General features: G+C 45.9%; 1 protein-coding gene across 6 annotated transcripts in view; it reads left to right on the top strand.

The window, feature by feature from the left end:
• Positions 1-18,597, top strand: part of Pard3 (par-3 family cell polarity regulator) — a 559,217-nt gene that overhangs the window by 88,151 nt on the left and 452,469 nt on the right. For all 6 annotated transcript variants that reach the window (XM_059263788.1, XM_059263787.1, XM_059263786.1 and 3 more), the window contains exon 2: positions 12,116-12,217. In XM_059263788.1, the coding sequence (XP_059119771.1) occupies positions 12,116-12,217 (102 nt within the window). The remainder of the gene's footprint in view (positions 1-12,115; positions 12,218-18,597) is intronic.

The raw sequence follows: 18,597 nt of genomic DNA, 5'->3' as shown, positions 1-18,597 counted from the left end.
AGAGCCCTCTGGGAGGAGAGGGAACCCCACCTCTGGCATCAGCAGTCCCAGGGAACTCAGAGCACAGGCCTGACACTCTCCCATGGGCTGTTGTGGGTTGCATGCAGAGCACCACTGTCTGGGCGCTGCCTTGTGCCACACTGGTATTGTGAGGATGTGGTGCTGTGGGGCCCCAGCCCAGAGCCGGCACAGGGTGGGCTGGGCAGAGTTCCAGTGGAAGAGCCACAGGCTACAGCTGGCTCACTGCTTGCCCAGGCTTCCAAGGTGGAAAGTAGAGGTAGGTACTTAGTCTTGGAATGCTTTGTTTCTTTCCCTCAGCTCCTAGTTCAGGAGTATTTCTTTTGAGTCAGTCCTGTTTAGGACACCAGGTGTACGGGATTACTCTGTGTGCCTGTGATGGGGTAATCTGAGAGAGGGTTTTTGTTTATTTATTTTTACACAGGAATAGCCAAGAGGTGGGTTCGGATTAAGTGGGAGATTAAATGGGAGAAGGGAGCAGTTTTCAGATTGCTTTGTTTGTCTCAGAGAATTCTGAGGTGTTGAGATTGGGTCGCAGCATTTCAGTGGGGGTGTTCTTTCTGGGTCAACGAGTTCCCTTTGGTCTGAGTTGGGAATCCTCCTTGTTGGCTGGGAAGTGAATGTGTGAGTGTTGATTTTCTTCTGTCAGCTGATAACTGTCTTTAAAGATCTCCTAGGGTGGTTATTTGGATTCTGTTTTGCTGCGTATGAGAGAAACAGTTATTTGAGGTCCCTGATTCTATTTTGAGTTGATTTTTTTGTCTCCTGCAGTTTAGCTCCAATCCTGATGGAATCATAGCCTATAACTAGGTGCAAGTCATTCTTTCCTTACACTCCAGGAAGTGAAAGATCCTGTCTGATGTATGGTGGTGGTGGTGGTGGTGGTGGTGGTGATGGTGGTGGTGGTGATGGTGGTGGCGGTGTGTGTGTGTGTGTGTGTGTGTGTGTGTGTGTGTGTGTGTGTGGTGTGTGTTGGCCTCAGATCAAACTACATTTTGTTTCTCAGGCTCAGACAGTTTCTTACTAAACCTGGAGAGAGGGAAAGAGGGAGGGAGGAGGGAGGGAGAGAGTGAGAGAGAGAGAGAGAGAGAGAGAGAGAGAGAGAGAGAGAGAGAGAAACAGAGAGACACACACAGAGAGAGAGTGTGTGTGTGTGTATGTGTAGGCCAGAGATCAACTTTTCATCTTGTTTTTCAGTCTCCGTCCATCTTTTCTGAGACAGTTTCTCACTGAACCTGGAATCACCAAATATGCTAAGCTAGCTGGTCAGTGAGCGCCTGTGCTGGGATTACACATACAAGCTGCTATGCCTTGTCTCTTTCAAGAGCCTTGGCGCTGGGAAACCAAACTCAGGTCCTTATGCTTGTGAGGGAAGCATGTTGCCAGCCGAGCTCTTCCCTAGACATAATACTTTCTTCATTACCACCCCCCACCCCTCGCCTCTAGTATTAAAATACCCTTCTCTTGGTTAAGGTTTTTCTCTTGGTTCAGCTTCCCCTTTGACCAGCTTCTTGGACCTTCGGGAAAGGTGGCCGTGTGTCCTGGAGGGAATGACTTACATTTCCAAGTCTGTAACATTTGCCGGCTCTGCTGCCTAGATGGTGATCACCTCACTCAAGACATGTTTCTCAGTATTTCATCTCTTACACAAAACGGAGCCGAAGACTTACCCTGTAAGTCAGCAGGAGTAGCCCAGAGATATGCTCAATGATAGGTGGCCCCACCTGTGGCCCTTCACCCGGCGAACTCGGGTTGAGAGAGATGGGTGCACCACCTGGTGCCAGCCTTCAGGGAGCTTAGGGTGGCAGAGCTGCGGATGGAGCCTTTGAGGCTGTCCTGCAGTCTGCCTGGTTAATACCTTGGCTTGGATGCCCTGCATATCCAGTGCTTCGCATACGTTCTTCCTTTGTCTCTCACGATCAGGTGGCAGTCCTGGTCTCTTCCAGTCCCTCACATTCACTGGGACTGGAGTCAAGATGCCAGGGTATCCTGACTCCTAGACAAAACGAACCCGTGTGAGAGAGCAGAGGTGTCCAAGCTGCGCTCTGGTCTCCTCACCACACGGGGGATTGTCTAACTGGATTCTAACAGCCTTATATGTGGTGTCATCTGGACTATAAGAGTAATCAGTGGGGATCCCTTAGCCAGGCTAGAGAACTGGAGGATGAAGGATGAACAGCAGGCTTGACCATGGACTTTTCTGGGCTCTTAGCAAAGCACAGGGCTGTTTGCTGATTAGATTTCCCAAGAAGCACTGTGTGAAGCCTTTCCTTTGCATAATACAGTCAGCCTGCTTCTGTAGTACACAGCATCTATATAACACAGCACTTGGTTCTTTGTTCTGCGCTTTAAAAAAGCTAATGAAAAGTCCCTTTGGGTATTTTACCAATGAGAACAGCAGAATACCACAGGAGCAGAAAGGGAACAGGCTCCTCAGTACAAGTCAGTGTCTAGCTGAGTACCCCAGGGCTCAGGCCCATGTTATAGAGGAGGTTTTCCAACCAGACATGGAAGGTAAACACAACCAGGGTAGTTGAGAATGTGGCTATGGCAGCATTCTGGTGAGGAACAGATAAGTTCCAGGAGGTGGAAGGCAGGCTGGGGGCAGGGTGTTGTGTGCTCTGCCTATGACTGTTATGGTAGCAAGATGGGGGCAGGAGTGAAGAGAGATGAGGCAGCAGTAATTATAGTACTGAGCAAGACTGACAAGCAGGCAGAGAGGAAGAAATGCATTCACCGGTTGTTTACATGGTTAGATCAAAGATGATATCAACTTCATTCGGGAAAATCAGAAAGTGGGGGACGCACCTCCAACTTGTAGGGATCCTAGGGGTTACTTCCTTTGAACGAAGAGTGTTCTGAGAATTTTCTTTTTTAAAGACAGGGTCTCATGTAGACCGTTTTGGCCTGGAACTCATCATGTAGCCAAGGGTGAGCTTGAACTTCTGTTCTTCCTGCCTTCATTTTCCTAGTGCTGGGACTATTGGCGTATACCCTCATACCTGTGGTGCTGTGAATGGAATGCTGTCTTCATGCATGCTGGACAAGCCATCTCCCAACTGAGCCACATCCTCAGTCCCGGGACAAAAGATTGAATTGCTGTTCGGTTATGGATGGATGTGCTCAACTTGTTTCAGAAAACTGCATGTTTAGCTGGAGATCAACCACATATATCTCTCCACAATTTTAGTTATTGTATCTGTAGATATTTTCAATTTTAAGCCTTTAAAAATATTCATTTACATGATATCATATCTTTCCCCACAAGTCACACTAGTGGGGTGGAGGTTCAGCTCAGTAGGTAGATTACTTGCCTTGAACATGTAGTGCTCTGTATTTCATCCTTAGCATTGAATAAAAATTTCCAGCCCCCGTTCCTCTCTCTTGTGCTTGACAGTTTCACACCCTGGAACACTGGTCATGCTGGCTTCCTGTGTTCTCATGAACTGACTCAGTCACTACATTTGTTCAAAGTTTGCTCTGGTTTCTGGTTTGTTGTGGACAGTCCAAGGATAGTTGGGGTTAGCTGTATCTGCTGACAGCTGGCCAGGCAGGGCAGTGGGAGGGATGCTAGGGATGGAAGTCGTGTGATGATGCTCCACAGGACAGATCCCAGCTCCCACCCTGGGCTCAGTCTATGCAGAGAAGTCTCTCCTCATAGTTCAGCTCCAGCACTTCCACCTTCCACTGGTCAGCTGCTGCATCCAGGAAAGGGCTATGCTACCACTCACTGCCTTTAATATGTCAGCATGGAGGACAGTGGCCTTCTCAGACTTCTCTGCTTGGGAACCTTAGCTCTTCCTTGTCTTATAACCAATTCTTATAACACTGTCCACTTCTCTCATTGACCTGGAGCTCACCGATTAGGCTTGACTATCTGGCCGTCTGGCCATCTGGCCAGTGAGCACCAGGGGCCCTCCCCTTCCTGCTTCTCAGCACTGGTATTACAAGCACAAGCCCCTACACCTGGCAGGTTTACATTGTTCTGGGGATTGGACTCAGGTTCTCTTCCTTGCAAGGCAAGCACTTTGCCAACTGAACCATCCTTCAACTTGAACAAGCTATTTTTAAATAATAGCCAGTGTTAGGAACTTCATTGATGACTATTTCATAACATATTTTCTAAGAAGGGTATTTCCTTCAATAGTCACAAAACCATTATTACAGTTAGGAAAATTAACAACTTCTAACAATTACTTGATACATAATCTATGGTAACAGTTTTCAAGTAGTCCACAAGATGTCTTTAAACTTTATTGCATGTATTAGGTAGGATGGTGCAGGCCTATAATCTCAGCTGTCTGTTTAAGGCGGGCCTGTCTGGACTGTAGATCAAATTCAAGGCCATCTTTTGAAACTGAGTGAAGCAATGTCTCACTCTTAAGTGGGGGACATAGCTAAGTCAGGGTTAGAATGCTCACACAGCATGCGTCAGGGCCAGCTTTATTCCCCAGTACTGCAACCCTTCTAACAATTGTGGGGTAGTTTGGATGGAAATTGGGGCCTTGTGTAGTCAGGTGTGAGCTCCAACATTGAGCCGCATCCCTAGCCTGACTTTCTTTTCTTTGTGAAAATTCTAACAAGGATTCGGCCAAGAACCACATTTGAATATTCTCATGCTTCTATAGTCCCTTTGAGCTTGAACAGCCCTGCTATTTTAAAATGACAGACTTTTAACCCTTTTTCTTGAAAAGGATTTGAACCACCAATTCACCCATTGCCTAGCTTCTTAGCTGGTGACATCTAATGGTAGTCACCTTCTTCCTACCTTCACAAGCACGTGACCACACGTTGCAAAAATGCTGCCATTAGGTGTTTCTTCAGTATGCCACTTCTCACCCATTACCACTTCTGCAGGCATTCCCTTCAAACACGAATGTGCTTTGACTTAAGTGCGTCCATTGCTCACGCCATGACTCATTATTTAGTGTGACAAGTTTCTTTAACTGTCCTTTCCACAGGTTTTTGTCTCTGGTGTCCCATGCTGCACTTAGGTTGGCTGAAGTGGAGTCTCTAGATTTTATTCATTTTTATTTTATGTGTATAGGTGTTTTTTACCTGCATGTCTGTGCATTATGTGCAGGGGCCAGAAGAGGGAGTGAGATCCCTTTTAACTGGAGTTATAGACAGTTGTGAGCACCTTTGGGTGCTGGAACCCGAAGTTGGGTCCTCTGGAAGAGCTGTTAGTGCTCTTAACTGAGCCACCTCTCTCCTAGTCTTGGACTTTCCCTTTTTTAAAAATATCACTTTAGCTGTGGTTCTAAAAAGCACCTTACATTTTATACTTGTCTAGTTGCTTCCTGGGTTTTCCATCCCCTGGCCTGCCTGTCGGGAGGTTATGATCTGATTGGTTGACTCAGGAAGGTTCCTGTTGCTGCCAGAGTGGAGACAAAAGCTGTGTCAGTGGCCCTGGCCCCTTCATGCTGTGGAATGAGGGAGAAATCAAAGACTTCCATGCCTGTCCTTGTGAAAATGGCGAGAGAAGGGGGCCAATGACAGCTTCATCCCTGGTGCCCTGTGAGAGACTGCCTGATCTAAAGGAACAAGACATGCAGAGTGATTTTCGTGAACTTGGACTTTACCTTTCCCCACTGTTGCTGCCTTCCTTTTTGATTAGTGAGATAAGTGACTGTATCCACTCCCCTGTGGGGCAACAGATTTGTGGTTCTCTTGTGTGCTGGGCATTAGCAGGGGTGTGGCTTGGGCTTGAGAAGAGGGGGCGAGGAGTGCATGCATTCACTATTAGTCACTCCCCAACAAGAATGCAGGTCATTTCATTGTTGGATGTCAGACATGTCATCTGACCATCCATGTCCTCCACCCCTGCTGAGAAGGCAACAAAAATGTGTTTACTCTTTAACTGTGTTACCACAGCGAGCTGATAAACTAGTTCTATAAGTTTATGATAAAGGCATGTATTTCTAAAGTGGAAATGTGGTTAAATCAGGCAAAGCCACATAGGTCGTGCCTGCCTTGAAATGCCAGGGTTTCATTAAACAACCCGCACAGTTAGACCCTGTTTTAAATGTCTGTTGTGGCTTACACAGACTCACAGTTACAGCGCTGCCCAGTGGTGCACATGCACACAGTTACAGCACTGTCTAGTGCACACAGACACACAGTTACAGCGCCGCCTAGTGGTGCACACACAGACAGTTACAGTGCTGCCCAGTGGTGCACACGCACACAGTTACAGCACTGTCTAGAATGAAGACTATTTCCTTTGACTGGCTCTACCAGCTTTCAAAAATGAAACGTTTTCTCTTTGTTCTGTCACTAACAACAATGACTTCATTGTCTTAGGATGTAATTAGCTTGTGTCTGATTGTTTAAATGGATGCTTAGCATTAAGTGGTTGTCTGTGATCATTGAAGAGAAATTCTCAAAGTGCTTTTTGTTTTGTTTCTTAACACACACACACACACACACACACACACACACACACACACACACACACACAGGGTACTCCAAGGATGGCAGTGAGTGGAAGGTGCCCTCTCTGACTTCCAGCCCATTATTTTGGAATGGTATCAGCATGTTTCTGTGTAAGTTTCCTGTAGTCTTTTTTCTTGACCACTGTTTTGTTGACTGACCCTGTCCCTTGCCCAGTGTGTGATTTTCCTTCTGTCCATCCCAGGAAACCAGTCTTGGATCCCCTCATGGTGTGTGTGTGTGTCCTTCTCATACGCTTCCGAACAGACTGCTGTCCACCAGTGTGGTTCTGGTGCGGTCAGGTGACTTTCTCTTCCTGGTGGAAGGCTGCTCGTTCGTAGCTCAGCTGTGCAGTCCTTTTCCACACCTGTGCTGCCCCTGGAACCTGCCCTGCTCCGACTCCTCACCCCGCCCCGGCCCCGCCTGCGGGAAGGTGGTCTCGGTGGGCTTGGGTGCTTTGAATGTTCTTTCCATGTCATCCCGAGACATTCACTTGGAGATCCTGGTGGCTTCATTCTAGGTGGGTCACGTTCTGTGTCTGTCCCTCAGCAGCTTTCTGGATTCTTGTCACCATTCAGTGTCAGTCTCCCAGTGATCTCTATAGTTCAGGGAGTTCTCTGCCTTCACATGGTCTGCTTTAGAAGCCATGCCGTTCTTGTTCATAGCCTGTGTCTTGTTTTGCTGGAACATATCTTCTAGTAGTTTCCGGAGAAAGGTACAGTGAAGGTTACATTTCTAAAACAATTTTTTTTTTCTGTCCTTCAAGTTTTACAAGCAGACAAGGCATGGGCTTCTATGCTACAGGGTTTCTTGAGGAATTTGGAAGCTGCTGGAAGACTGCCATCTGCTGCTTGTTGATGTCTTTTGTTTTTCATTTTTCATTTTTAAAAATTTGTGAGTGTTTGGCTGGTGATGTCTTACCTGCCACCAAGCATGACTATTAAGTTCGGTCCCTGGAGCCCACACAGTGGAAGGAGACAAACTACTCTCCTTCCACAAACTACAAGTTACCTTGTAGTGTGCGTGCATGTGCCCCCACACGCGTGCGCGCACACGCGCACACACACACACACACACACACACACACACACACACACGAGTGTTGTTTCTATTTGTTACTGCAGGTGTGTTGTAACTGCTCCTGTGATTGTGAGGACACGTGCAGATGTATGCCTGTGCCTGTGGAGGCCAGAGGCTGACTTTGGTTATCTTATCTCAATCGCTGTCCCCTGCTTTTTTGAGACAGGATCTCTCAATGAACACAGACCTCCTCCATTTAGCCATACCTGCTAGCTAGTGAGCCTCAAACTTGCTCACCCCCAGCTGCAGCTCTAGACGAGCATGCCACCACACACAGGCTCTCCTTTCTCTCATCCTTCTACCTCCACCTCAGGAGTGCTGGGATTACAGGCGTGTGCCACCACACCAGCTTTTAGGTGGTGCTAGGGATGGGTTCCAGAGCTTCATTCTTGCTCCCAGGCACTCTTATCAACTGAGCTCTTACCCGGGGATAGTCTCTATTAGCAGTGGCTTCTAGGACAGTGGATTGTTGTGAGATGTTGGATGTATCCCAACTGTATTTTGTCATGTGGTTACCCATTATTTTGGTGGTGATTCCTTTATTTTGACACATTGCTGGGGTGTTCTGTGTAGGTCGTACAGAAACAGGTGGCATAGTAGACCAGGCAGGAATGTTGTGGCACTACAGTATATGGGTATACCCTTGGTAGTTACTCTTCTGGTCTTGATTGATGTGTGGTCTGAAAGGATACCTGTGCCATAGTCCTTCATGGCTGTGGTGTCCATTGCTGGCCAATAGATGTGCATGCCCATGAGTGGGCTTTCCAGGCTGTGGTCATGCCTGCTTCGTTTAACTCCCATGTTGGTGTTTTTCTTTCCCCCGTTCTTTGTGATGCACTATGACTTGAAGTTTGAGCAAGGCTGTGTTGTGTGTAGAGCTGAGTCTTTCTGGCCTGGTAGTGTACTTCAGTGGCAGTGCTGAGTGTCTCACTCCCACTCAGCGCTGCATGGAACTGGGAACAAGTGACAGCTGTGGCCACTATGAGCAAAGAGTCAGATACAGTAAAACTGGCTGTCCGCTTCGACACCTCCAACTGTCACAGCAGCGGGAATGGTGGGAGCAGGGAGGGCATTTACCAGAAAGTTTTAAAAGATGACTTTAATAAAAAAAAAATATTAGGAATGAAGAAAATAGAGACTGGAAATTCAATGAAGAGGTAGAATATTCAAAACTGGAAAAAGCGGGATAGGTGGAAAGTTAAAAGGGAGGGTTATGGATTAGGAAAAGGAGAGAGTTTATAGACCCAAGATTCAGGAAACTGATGTGGGAGGACCACAAATTGAAGCCAGCCTTGTCTCATAGTTCCAGACAAGCTAGAGATACATAGAGTGATACACTGAATTCAAAGGAAAACAAAACAACCACTACCATCACCATCACCACCGCCGCCGCCGCCGCCACCACCAATAAAGCCCTTCCTGGCCTTAATGCTGTGGAGGGAGGTTATTCCAGGTCCCCTCCTTATCTCTGGTTTTTTAATGAGGTGTGCTCTGTGGGGAGAGCCAGTCATGTGCTCTTTCCCTCTCCTCCGAAAGTCACTTCCTTGAGCACATAACAGCTGGATACATGTCACAACCATGTGGCATGTCTGACTGTTTTAATCAGCACCCCCCCCCCCCCCCCCAACATGGAGTCCACAAGTCTCAAGTCCAGAAAGCCTTGCTCAGTTATTGGAGGATGAAAAAAATTATGGGCTATTTCAGAGAAGAGACAGTGATTGTCAGCATCAGATTTTGCTGGTAGATGAAGGACCGAGAAAGGACCAATTGCATGTAGCAATGTGGAAGCACTCATGAGCAGTTTTGGAGTGTGGTGGGAGGATGCCTGAGTGCAGTGGACTGTGGGAGATGAGCCCGAAGCAACAAGCATATTGATGATTGAAAAAAAAGTTTATGTGTGCACATGTAGGTGTGTGTCTGTGCCTGTAATGTGTATGTATTTGGAGGTGGGAGGACAACCCCACATGTTACTCTCAGGAATGCTAACCATATGCTTTGAGACAGGGTTGTTCATCGACTCGTAGTTCACTATCTAGGCTACACTGGCTGGCTTCATAGTCCCAGGGATTCTCTAGTCTCCTCAATGCCAGTGCTGGGGTTACAAGTATGTGCCACTGGCTGTGTAGCAGTGGCGCATGCCTTTAATCCCAGCACTTGGGAGGCAGAGCCAGGCGGATCTCTGTGAGTTCGAGGCCAGCCTGGTCTACAGAGTGAGATCCAGGACAGGCACCAAAACTACACAGAGAAACCCTGTCTTGAAAAAACAACCAAAACAACAACAACAAAAATAAGTATGTGCCATCACACATGGTGCTTTTTAAAAAATGCCACATATATATATATATATATATATATACATACACACACACACACACGTATATATAATTGTACTTACCCCGTGAATATGTACACTATTTTGACAACTTTACGATTTCTTAAAGGTATGTGTGTGTGTGTGTATCTGTAGAGAATATTCCTAAATTTTGGGATGGATAACATCAGTTCCCCCTTTTTCTAATTATTTTTAAAACATTCTTTTATAATATAATTACAACATTTGTCCCTTCCCTTTCCTTCCTCTGAAGTGTCTCATATACCCTCCCACCTTTCTTCCTTTCAAATTCATGTTTCTCATGGTTACTGCATGTATACATATATGTTCCTGAATATAACTGTGCAGTCAATAAAACGTTACTCGTATGTCTGTTTTCAGTGCTGACCATTTGGCACTTGCTAACAATTGATGTGCTCAACCCTGAGGAAGACCATCTCTCCCGCTCCCAACTATCCTCAGTTGGTTATAGTTCTTTGGGTAGGGTTGGGGCCACATGTCCTCGTCCCCATTGGCATATCTACCAGAGTCGTTCTTGTTCAGCCCATATTAGGCAGTCATGTAGGTGAGCCTAACTTTCGACATTACAGGAGACATCTCACAGCAAACTCCCTGATCCTCTGGCTCTTACAATCTTTCCACTCCCTCTTTGGCAATGCTCCCTCTGTCTTAGGTCTGCAAATGTTTTGTAAATGTATCTGCTGTGACTGGGCTCCACAGCTCTGCATTTTGTTTGGTACACATGTGCTTTTTATCTGGTTCTGGCCATCAAACTCAAGTTCTTAAAAGCATGCCACTGACTGAGCCATCCCCCCTTCTTACCAGTTCTTTAAAAACATTTGTGGTTAAGATGATTGCAGAATTGATTTATCAATTAGAGGGTGAGAACTATGTGTTTAGCATTTGTAAAAGCAAATCATTCTGAGACAGCTGTTAAAGCCTCAAATGTAACATCTGGCTTCTCCTTAGTGTGTGTTTAGGAGTATTGGTGGTAGGCTGGACAGAGACTTCTTGTCTGTCCTGGGGGCATGATGGTCAGGCAGATCTCTTGGACAAAATGAGGTCTGAGAAGACATGGCAGGTAGACAGGGGAGAAGGAAGGAGTCCTGAATGGAGATACTAGTGCCGTGTGGGGCCCACACTAGGTGGGCTGGGAAAAGAGGTGTTGGGGAAGAGGCTGTCATAGAGCAGATGAATGGAAGGCGAGATCTTATCTCCAGGAGTCCTCAGACTGAATTCCTCTGAGTCCTTAGCCAAAAGGGCCTTAGTTCCTGTCTCCTCGTGCCTTATAAGCCTTTCTCCACCCAGCCATTTCATTTCCTTCCTAGTGCTAGGATTAATCGCATGTGTGCCTCTCAAATTACAAGACGTGTGTGTGTGTGTGTGTGTGTGTGTGTGTGTGTGTGTGTGTGTGTATGTGTGTGTATGTTTAAATGCACCATACAAGAATATTTATTTGTATATTTATTTATGAATGACAGGGTTTTTTTTTTGGTAGCTGTGGCTGTCTGGGAAACTCACTTTGTAGATCAGGCTGTCCTCGAACTCACAGAGATCCACCTGCCTCTGCCTCCTGACTACTGGGATTAAAGGCATGTGCTACAGTTGCCTGGCTAATATTTAAAAGTTTTAAGTGGTATCTTTTTTTCCCTTTCTCCTTTCTCTCCAACTCCACTTTTGAGCAAAATAACCTGCATATTTGATGGGCTGCTTTAAATAGTTCATTATGCACATGTACATGTGGGCCGGGTTTGATCTTTTTGAGCATAGGTTCACAACACAGCTTTCTTGGTCCGTGTGCTGGTTTATCAGCAGCTCTGTCCATTTATTCAGGCCTGTTGGAGAGGAGCGCATTGACTCTCCAGTGTATGCAATGTGCTATCTGCAGATTAACAGATACATGAGGGTTCAGATGCAGAATAAAGTGTTTTAACTGATTGCTTTGTCGGGGTTCTTACATAGTTTGTGTGTCAGACAGTGGAAAGTCTGATCTACTTAAGAGAAATCAGTGTCTCTGAGGCCGTGAGTTTTCCTGTCACAATAATGACATGGGGCCAAGGGGAAGAGAATATGTGAGTGACCTAATCATAGAAGAAGAGGAAAACTGACTCTCCCATGTGTTGAGCCCTGCCTGAAGTTTTAATTGGCTGTAATATTATTGATATTCTCTTTAATGGTCAGGAAGTTATTAGAGTTTAAATTGTTGAATTCCCTTGGTGCTAACGTATTTGACATTTTTGCTCTTTTGTTTAGGATCCAAACTACTGGATACAGGTGCATCGCTTGGAGCATGGAGATGGAGGGATTCTAGACCTGGACGACATCCTCTGTGACGTTGCTGATGACAAAGACAGAGTGAGTCCACGGCGGGGACAGTCTGCTCTCAAGGCAGTGTTCCAGGCTGAGAGAGAGTGGCGGGGAGGAGCCCTCCCTTCTGTGCTAGAACATGAAAAGTCACACAGCCACCCATTGCCTTCTGATCTGTGTCACAGCAGATGTGAAGGACCTCACTGCCCCATGCCAGACTAGCGATTCTCCTGATACAGAGGATTTAACACTTACTTTTTAACACTTTTGCATGGCAACTTTTACAGTGGAAATTCAACAGAGCATCCTTTGCCATCTCCCTTATTTTTGCCAAACACAAGCTCTCTCTTGGCAGCGCAGGTCCGTCATAATGAAGAACTTGTTTCTGATCTTGTAGGATACATGGAGTCTTCTAGTTCTGGTCCCAGTGCTGGCTCAGAGATGGTCCAGTGTGACGACTGGTCTACTTGGGCCACTGTCTTGCTACACGTGGGTGTGCATGCTCCAGGCATTTTACTTTGTGATGTGTGTGCTTTCCTCTCACAAAACTGCCCTCCGGCTGCCCCCGGTCTGTGTCTCTTCACTAGCAGCTTGAAGGTGTCACAATCATAGCAGCCCATGCCGGTTTCTGCTTGCCGACTGTGTGGAGGGACTGGGGAGGAGAGTAGCTCCTAGCATGGTAAGAGTGTGTGCCTGGGTGTTGGGCTCTGCACAGAGAAGTCAGCAGATTTTTTATTGTAGTGAGATGATGAGAGAGGCTGGGCTTAAAGAGCTTCTTGCCCACACCCCCTGTTGTGTTTGGCTTGAACTGAAGTTGCACAAGGGCTCCCAGCCACAGACTCAGTTGTATCACCACAGCAGTGCTGAGGTAGCTGTAGATGGCCCCGTGTCCTCACCCGACTCCAGTGTTCGCACAGGGCGTTAAACCGGCCGGGCCACTTTAGAGGACCACAGGATTGCTGGGACACTCACCATGACCGATGTTCTGCCTCCCTCTCCGTCCATGTTATTGCTGGACCGAGCTGGCGAGGGCAGCTGCTGACTCTTGCACAAGCCCATGTTTCTGGTAGTTGGTCTCATGCCTGCTCTGAATTGGATAGGAACCCTACATACTTTCTTGAAATCTCAAGAAAAACAAACATTTCAGGTACAAATACTGAGAAATTCAAGGAGACCTGACTTACCAGCACTCACCATGGCGGGTTTTGTCTTTTGTAGCCCCCAGGAGCCAGGAACATACTGTGTGAAAACAAAACAAAAAAAATCCAAATCTTTTAAGCTTGTTTGAAGTTTGATGGTTTTCTTGGGTGCCATTTCTCTTATTTGGGGTTCTCATTTAGCAGGCTTCACTCTCGAGTGATTTACTTTAAGCCCTGTGAAGAGTCCTAAAGCTGTGGTTAGTTTGTTGTTGGTTCAGTTCTGAAGCTGAAAGTGACTTTGGGGACCAGAAGAATTCATGGTGCTTTCCTGACCATATTGCTAGAAATCCACTGCTGTATTGACTGTTCTGGAATTACTTTCTGCTCCTTTATTTTCCTTGTTCTCGTAACTGGGTAGAGTGCAGTCCAAGTCACTAGGTTGAGATAGTTGGTGCTTAGACCTTTGGGACAAGGTGTCAGTCAACACCTGGAAGCCATGTACACTTAACTGTGTGATGACTAAGAGCCAGGAGCAAGGCACACTAGATCTGCCTGTTAAAGGCTTTGCATACCTAAATCATAGGATCAGTAAACTGGATTTTTTGGCTTTGTAATCTTGTTTGAATCAGATGATAATAAATCATACATTCTTTAGTGTTAGAAAAAGTTTGAAGTTTCAATAAGTATAATTATTTGTAGTTTCATATCATGATTCCTGAAATAAATTTCTTAAGTAGAATGCTAAAGGATACAATATTCCCAAGTGAGAAATAACTTATATCAGTGTTTTCTTTGCTGAGAAATAATTGCTTTTGACTTTACACATTGAAGGACTCATTAAGAGTCGTAACTAGAAAACTCTATTTACAACCCAGGGCTGAGGATGTAGCTTAGTAGAATGCTCGCCTAGCTTGTGCAGAGTTCTGGGTTTTAGCTCCAGCTTCCCTTAAACTAGATGTGGTGGTACACATCTGTAATCCCAGCACTTGGGAGGATCAGATGTTCAAGGCCATCCTTAGCTACTTAGCAAGTTTGAGATGAGCCTGGAGTACCTGAGGCCCTGTGTCAAAGTACTGATTCTTCCAAGCAAGGCCAGCAAGGACATTACTTCAATGAGTGAGGTGGGGATACATCCTCTGCTAAGGGTGGGGAGACCACTTCCTCAGGCAAAACAAACCTTCAGGATCTGAGGGTTCAGTTTCCTGAGTCTTGCTGGAGTCTTCGCACATCTTCATCCTGTGTTACAGGATCCCACTGTTTTCCAATTTGGGCCCTTACTTTATCTACCAACTCCCTTTGAAGTTGGAACTTAATTGCCTTGGAAGTCAGCCAGTTGTATAATGAGGACATGGATTTGATTTTCAGTGACTTGTGCTTTCCAGCCACTGGAGAGAAGATTCTCTTCCAGAACATACTCAGATACCTTTTGTGCCTCTGGATCCAGTTAATTTCATCACTGAGCTCATACTTTTCCTTTGTCACTTTGTCTAAAGATGCTAGAATCAACCAGCTAGCACTGTTGTTTTCCTTAGGCTCAAAACTTTTGTGTACAGTCCCTAAATTCCTTGGCTCCTCGCAAGAGGTGAATCTGTAGTATCAAATGCATTTATTTTGCATTATGCTTTAAATAGTTCTCACAATGGACTTTCACAGCTCTCCATGCTACCAGAGGAGTCTTTAGTAACTGTAGGTTTCATAGAGTTGGAGAGCCAGCTTCAGATACCACTAATCCACTAGAGAAATTCATCCCCACAGTTCTGTTTCTCTAGAACCACTTCTGGGATCATGAGTCTGTATCTGTCAGGGTTTGCTAAAGGAGTGCTTGTGTGCGTGCGTGCGTGCGTGTGTGTGTGTGTGTGTGTGTGTGTGTGTGTGTGGAGGGGATTTATTAACATGCCTTACATGATACAGTTCAGGTAGCCCAACTGTGGCTTCCTTACACTGGAGAGGCTGGGAATCCAATAGTTGTTCAGTTCACAGTGCTGGATGTTTCTGCAGTTCCAATTTGGCACTGAAGGTCTAGTGATGTTCTGGAGAGTTGCTTGTCTTCAGTCTGCATTGGAAACTTGAGCAAGTTGGTTGTTAGTGTTGTAGCAAAAGGACAGATGAGCAGCAAGAGCAAGGCAAGCACACCAGAAACAAAGCTTCCTTCTTTCATGGTCTTTGATGTGAGCTGTGACCTGAAGGTGCTGCCCACGTTCACGGTGAGTCTTTCTGTTTCAGAGAACCCCAGTAAGAAAATCCCTAACCAGAGTGTCCTTGTGTTTTAGTTGATCCAGTCAAGTTGGCAACCAGAATTAGCCATCAAAGGTCTACTCCTTGTCAACTTAACACCCAATCACATTTCCTTATGTCATGCTTAATTTCCAAATGAAAATAATAGCAAAATCAGAATTCCACCTGCAGTAATATAACTATTCTTGCGTATAACCACAAATGTACTACGTATTTTAAGTAGGTAGCAAAGTCCTTGAGGAACGTTGAGTCTTTTAGTGTCTTATAACTTAAATATGATAGTACAGATTCACAACACTTAGCCACTAATATTGTCTCAACTGATGTTACATTGCATAGTAAAGAAATGGGACAGAAAACACAAAATTATGCTTAAATTATGTGCATAAATGCACACACACTTTAGATATTTTGAAACAGGATACATAGGAAAGAACCATGTCTGTTACATTTCTCTTTTCCGCCACTGGTCACGTGGCCTTAGCTGGTGTTTAAACCACCTTCCTTTACTACTCATTCTGTATTTCCTCCACCCTCAGCAAGCACCTCAGCAAGTCTTGGTTCTTTTCTTGGAAAGGTTACGGATATTTTCATTCCTGAAGGGTTTGTGTCCTCTGTCACCCTGCCTAGATTAGGCTGTTGGAGTTTCCCATGGACTTTATTCACAGGACACAGTAGCACCAAGAGATGCCCTAAAGGATCTCCTATACTCCAACATTATCTATCTTACCTCCATTGTGGGGAAGCAGTCCACTTTCCCCCAGTAGTCTGGGTCAGTCACCCCTTCTCACACTGTTATTCCTTCCTTAGCCTCTTGGTTTAAGGACATCAGAAGCCCAAAGTGGCAGAGGGAGGTCTGAGCTTCCAGTTCAATGGAATGGTTGTTGTGTCTCCTGGCAGAAACAGCCCACACTGGGAAAACAAATTTCTAGACCATCAAAGCATAAAAGGTCGCTGGAACAGGACACTCTTTTTTTTTGTTTTAAAGTGGGCCAGTGAGGGTGATAATGAGGAGAGCCATTCCCATCTCCACCCCCGTTCTTGGACTAGTGAGACTTTGGTATAGGTGAAACAGTACGATATATATCAGTCAGTGATTCAAAGCATGTAGCCTCTTTTGGAAAACCCTGTCCCAGCCCTCCAGGCTAACGACACCTAATTGGTGTGAAAACTGTGACTTTAAAGGGCCATTCCACTGTCCTATCAAGTCATCTGCTTCAGGATATCAAGGAACAAAGTAAGACCAGTGAATTTCATTATCGTGGGACACTGCCACACTTCTTTGGTTATGAAGTGAGTTTCTTGGTGAGAAGCAATACTGTGTGGGATGCCATGACAGTGGATAAGGCATTCTGTAAGTCCCTAAATGGTAGCTGTGATAGACGCATTATATGCAGGAAAGGCAAATCCATAACCAGAATAAGTATCTACTCCAGTAAGGACAATGTACTATCCTTTCAGTGATGGAAGTAGTCTGATGTAGTCAACCTGCCACTAAGTTGCTAGCTAGGCACCCTCAGAATGGTGCCATATTGGTGTCTCTGTTTTGGTCTCTGCTGCTGGCAGACTTGACACTCAGCAGCAGCCCTAGCCAGGTCAGCTTTGGTGAGTGGAAGTCCTTGTTGTTGGTCCCGTGCATAACCTCCATCTCCACCATGCCTTGTTCATGGTCCATTGGGCAGTGACAGGAATGATTGATTGTGGAAACAGGTTGACTGCCTACAGAATAGTTGATCCTGTCTGCTTGTTATGGAACTCTGCTGGCATCACTTTTTCATTATCATTCACGTGGGACATAAGTATCTCGGCACCTTTTGTCCGTTTGGACAGTTCTGTCCATGTACCTCTTCCCTAAACCTCTTTCCTCACCAGTCATGCTCCTTCCAAGCCACTGACCATTCTGCTTGGCAATTGGCTACAGCCCATGAATCAGCATTTAATTATCTATCTTGCAAAATGTATGATCATATGCACTGCCTGGCATTCTGCGCACCGTGAGGGTTTCTCTTCCTCAATGTCCTTCAGGGTTGTCCCAGAAAGGGCTATAGTTCTCGGGAGCCGTCCACATATTTATTGTATCTGCAGAGTGTGCAGAACTGTCAGAAACCAGACCCTAGTTTTCTCTTCCTCAGCCTGCCATACTCCATGAGGCTATAGGTGCATACTTGGAACTTTGTTGCAGGGGTAGGAACCATAGGTGTATGGGCAACTTTTCTTCCTAGTACCCTCACAACTTTGTTTTGGGCATGGTCACATACACACACACACACACACACACACACACACACACACACACACACACCAATTCATTTGATGAATTGCTGCTCTGCAGATCCATCTTTATGACTTGGTGGATCACACCTAACTCATGATGGGCAGTTCAGGTTGCAGAGTAACTTGGTGGCTCATTGTCACACATCCAGTTTCCACTAAGGACTAATAGCAGGCAAGAGTTGTCTCTCAACTACTGTGATTCACCTAGGGGAGCTGGCTAGAGACTCCAAAGAGCATCCCTGTCTGCCACTGCCACCTTAAGTACCATTGGATCTATCGGATCATATGGCCCAAATGGTGGAGCAGCCTGTACAGCAGCTTGGACTTGTTGATGCTCTCGGCCCTACTCAAAGCCAGAAGGTTTCTGAGTCACTTGATATATGGGCCAGAGTAACACACCCAAGTGAGGAATTTGCTACTTTCAGAATCCGAATAGGCCAGTAAACCTCCTCTACTTTCTTGGTGGTGTTGGGGTCCAGGTACTTGTCCTTCACATTGTTAGGACTATCTCTGCATGCCCTACATCCCTGGACTAAGGTAGGAGGCCCTTGGATTTTGGTTAGATTTATTTCCCGTCTTCTGATGTACATTTGCATTACCAACAAGTCCAGAGTGGTTGCTCCTTCCTGCCCACTCACTCTAGTCACTGTAATGTCATCAATATGGTGGACCAGTGTGATAGTTTGTGAAAGAGACAGAAGACCAAGATCCCTTCAGACTGGAGCTGGACAGGTGGCTCAGTGGTTAAAAGCATTGGCTTCTCTTCTAGAGGACCTGGAT

This window comes from Peromyscus eremicus, chromosome 5, assembly GCF_949786415.1.
Source record: "Peromyscus eremicus chromosome 5, PerEre_H2_v1, whole genome shotgun sequence".
In the NCBI taxonomy this organism is placed as follows: Eukaryota; Metazoa; Chordata; class Mammalia; order Rodentia; family Cricetidae; genus Peromyscus; species Peromyscus eremicus.
This window is presented reverse-complemented; position numbering and strand designations above follow the sequence as displayed.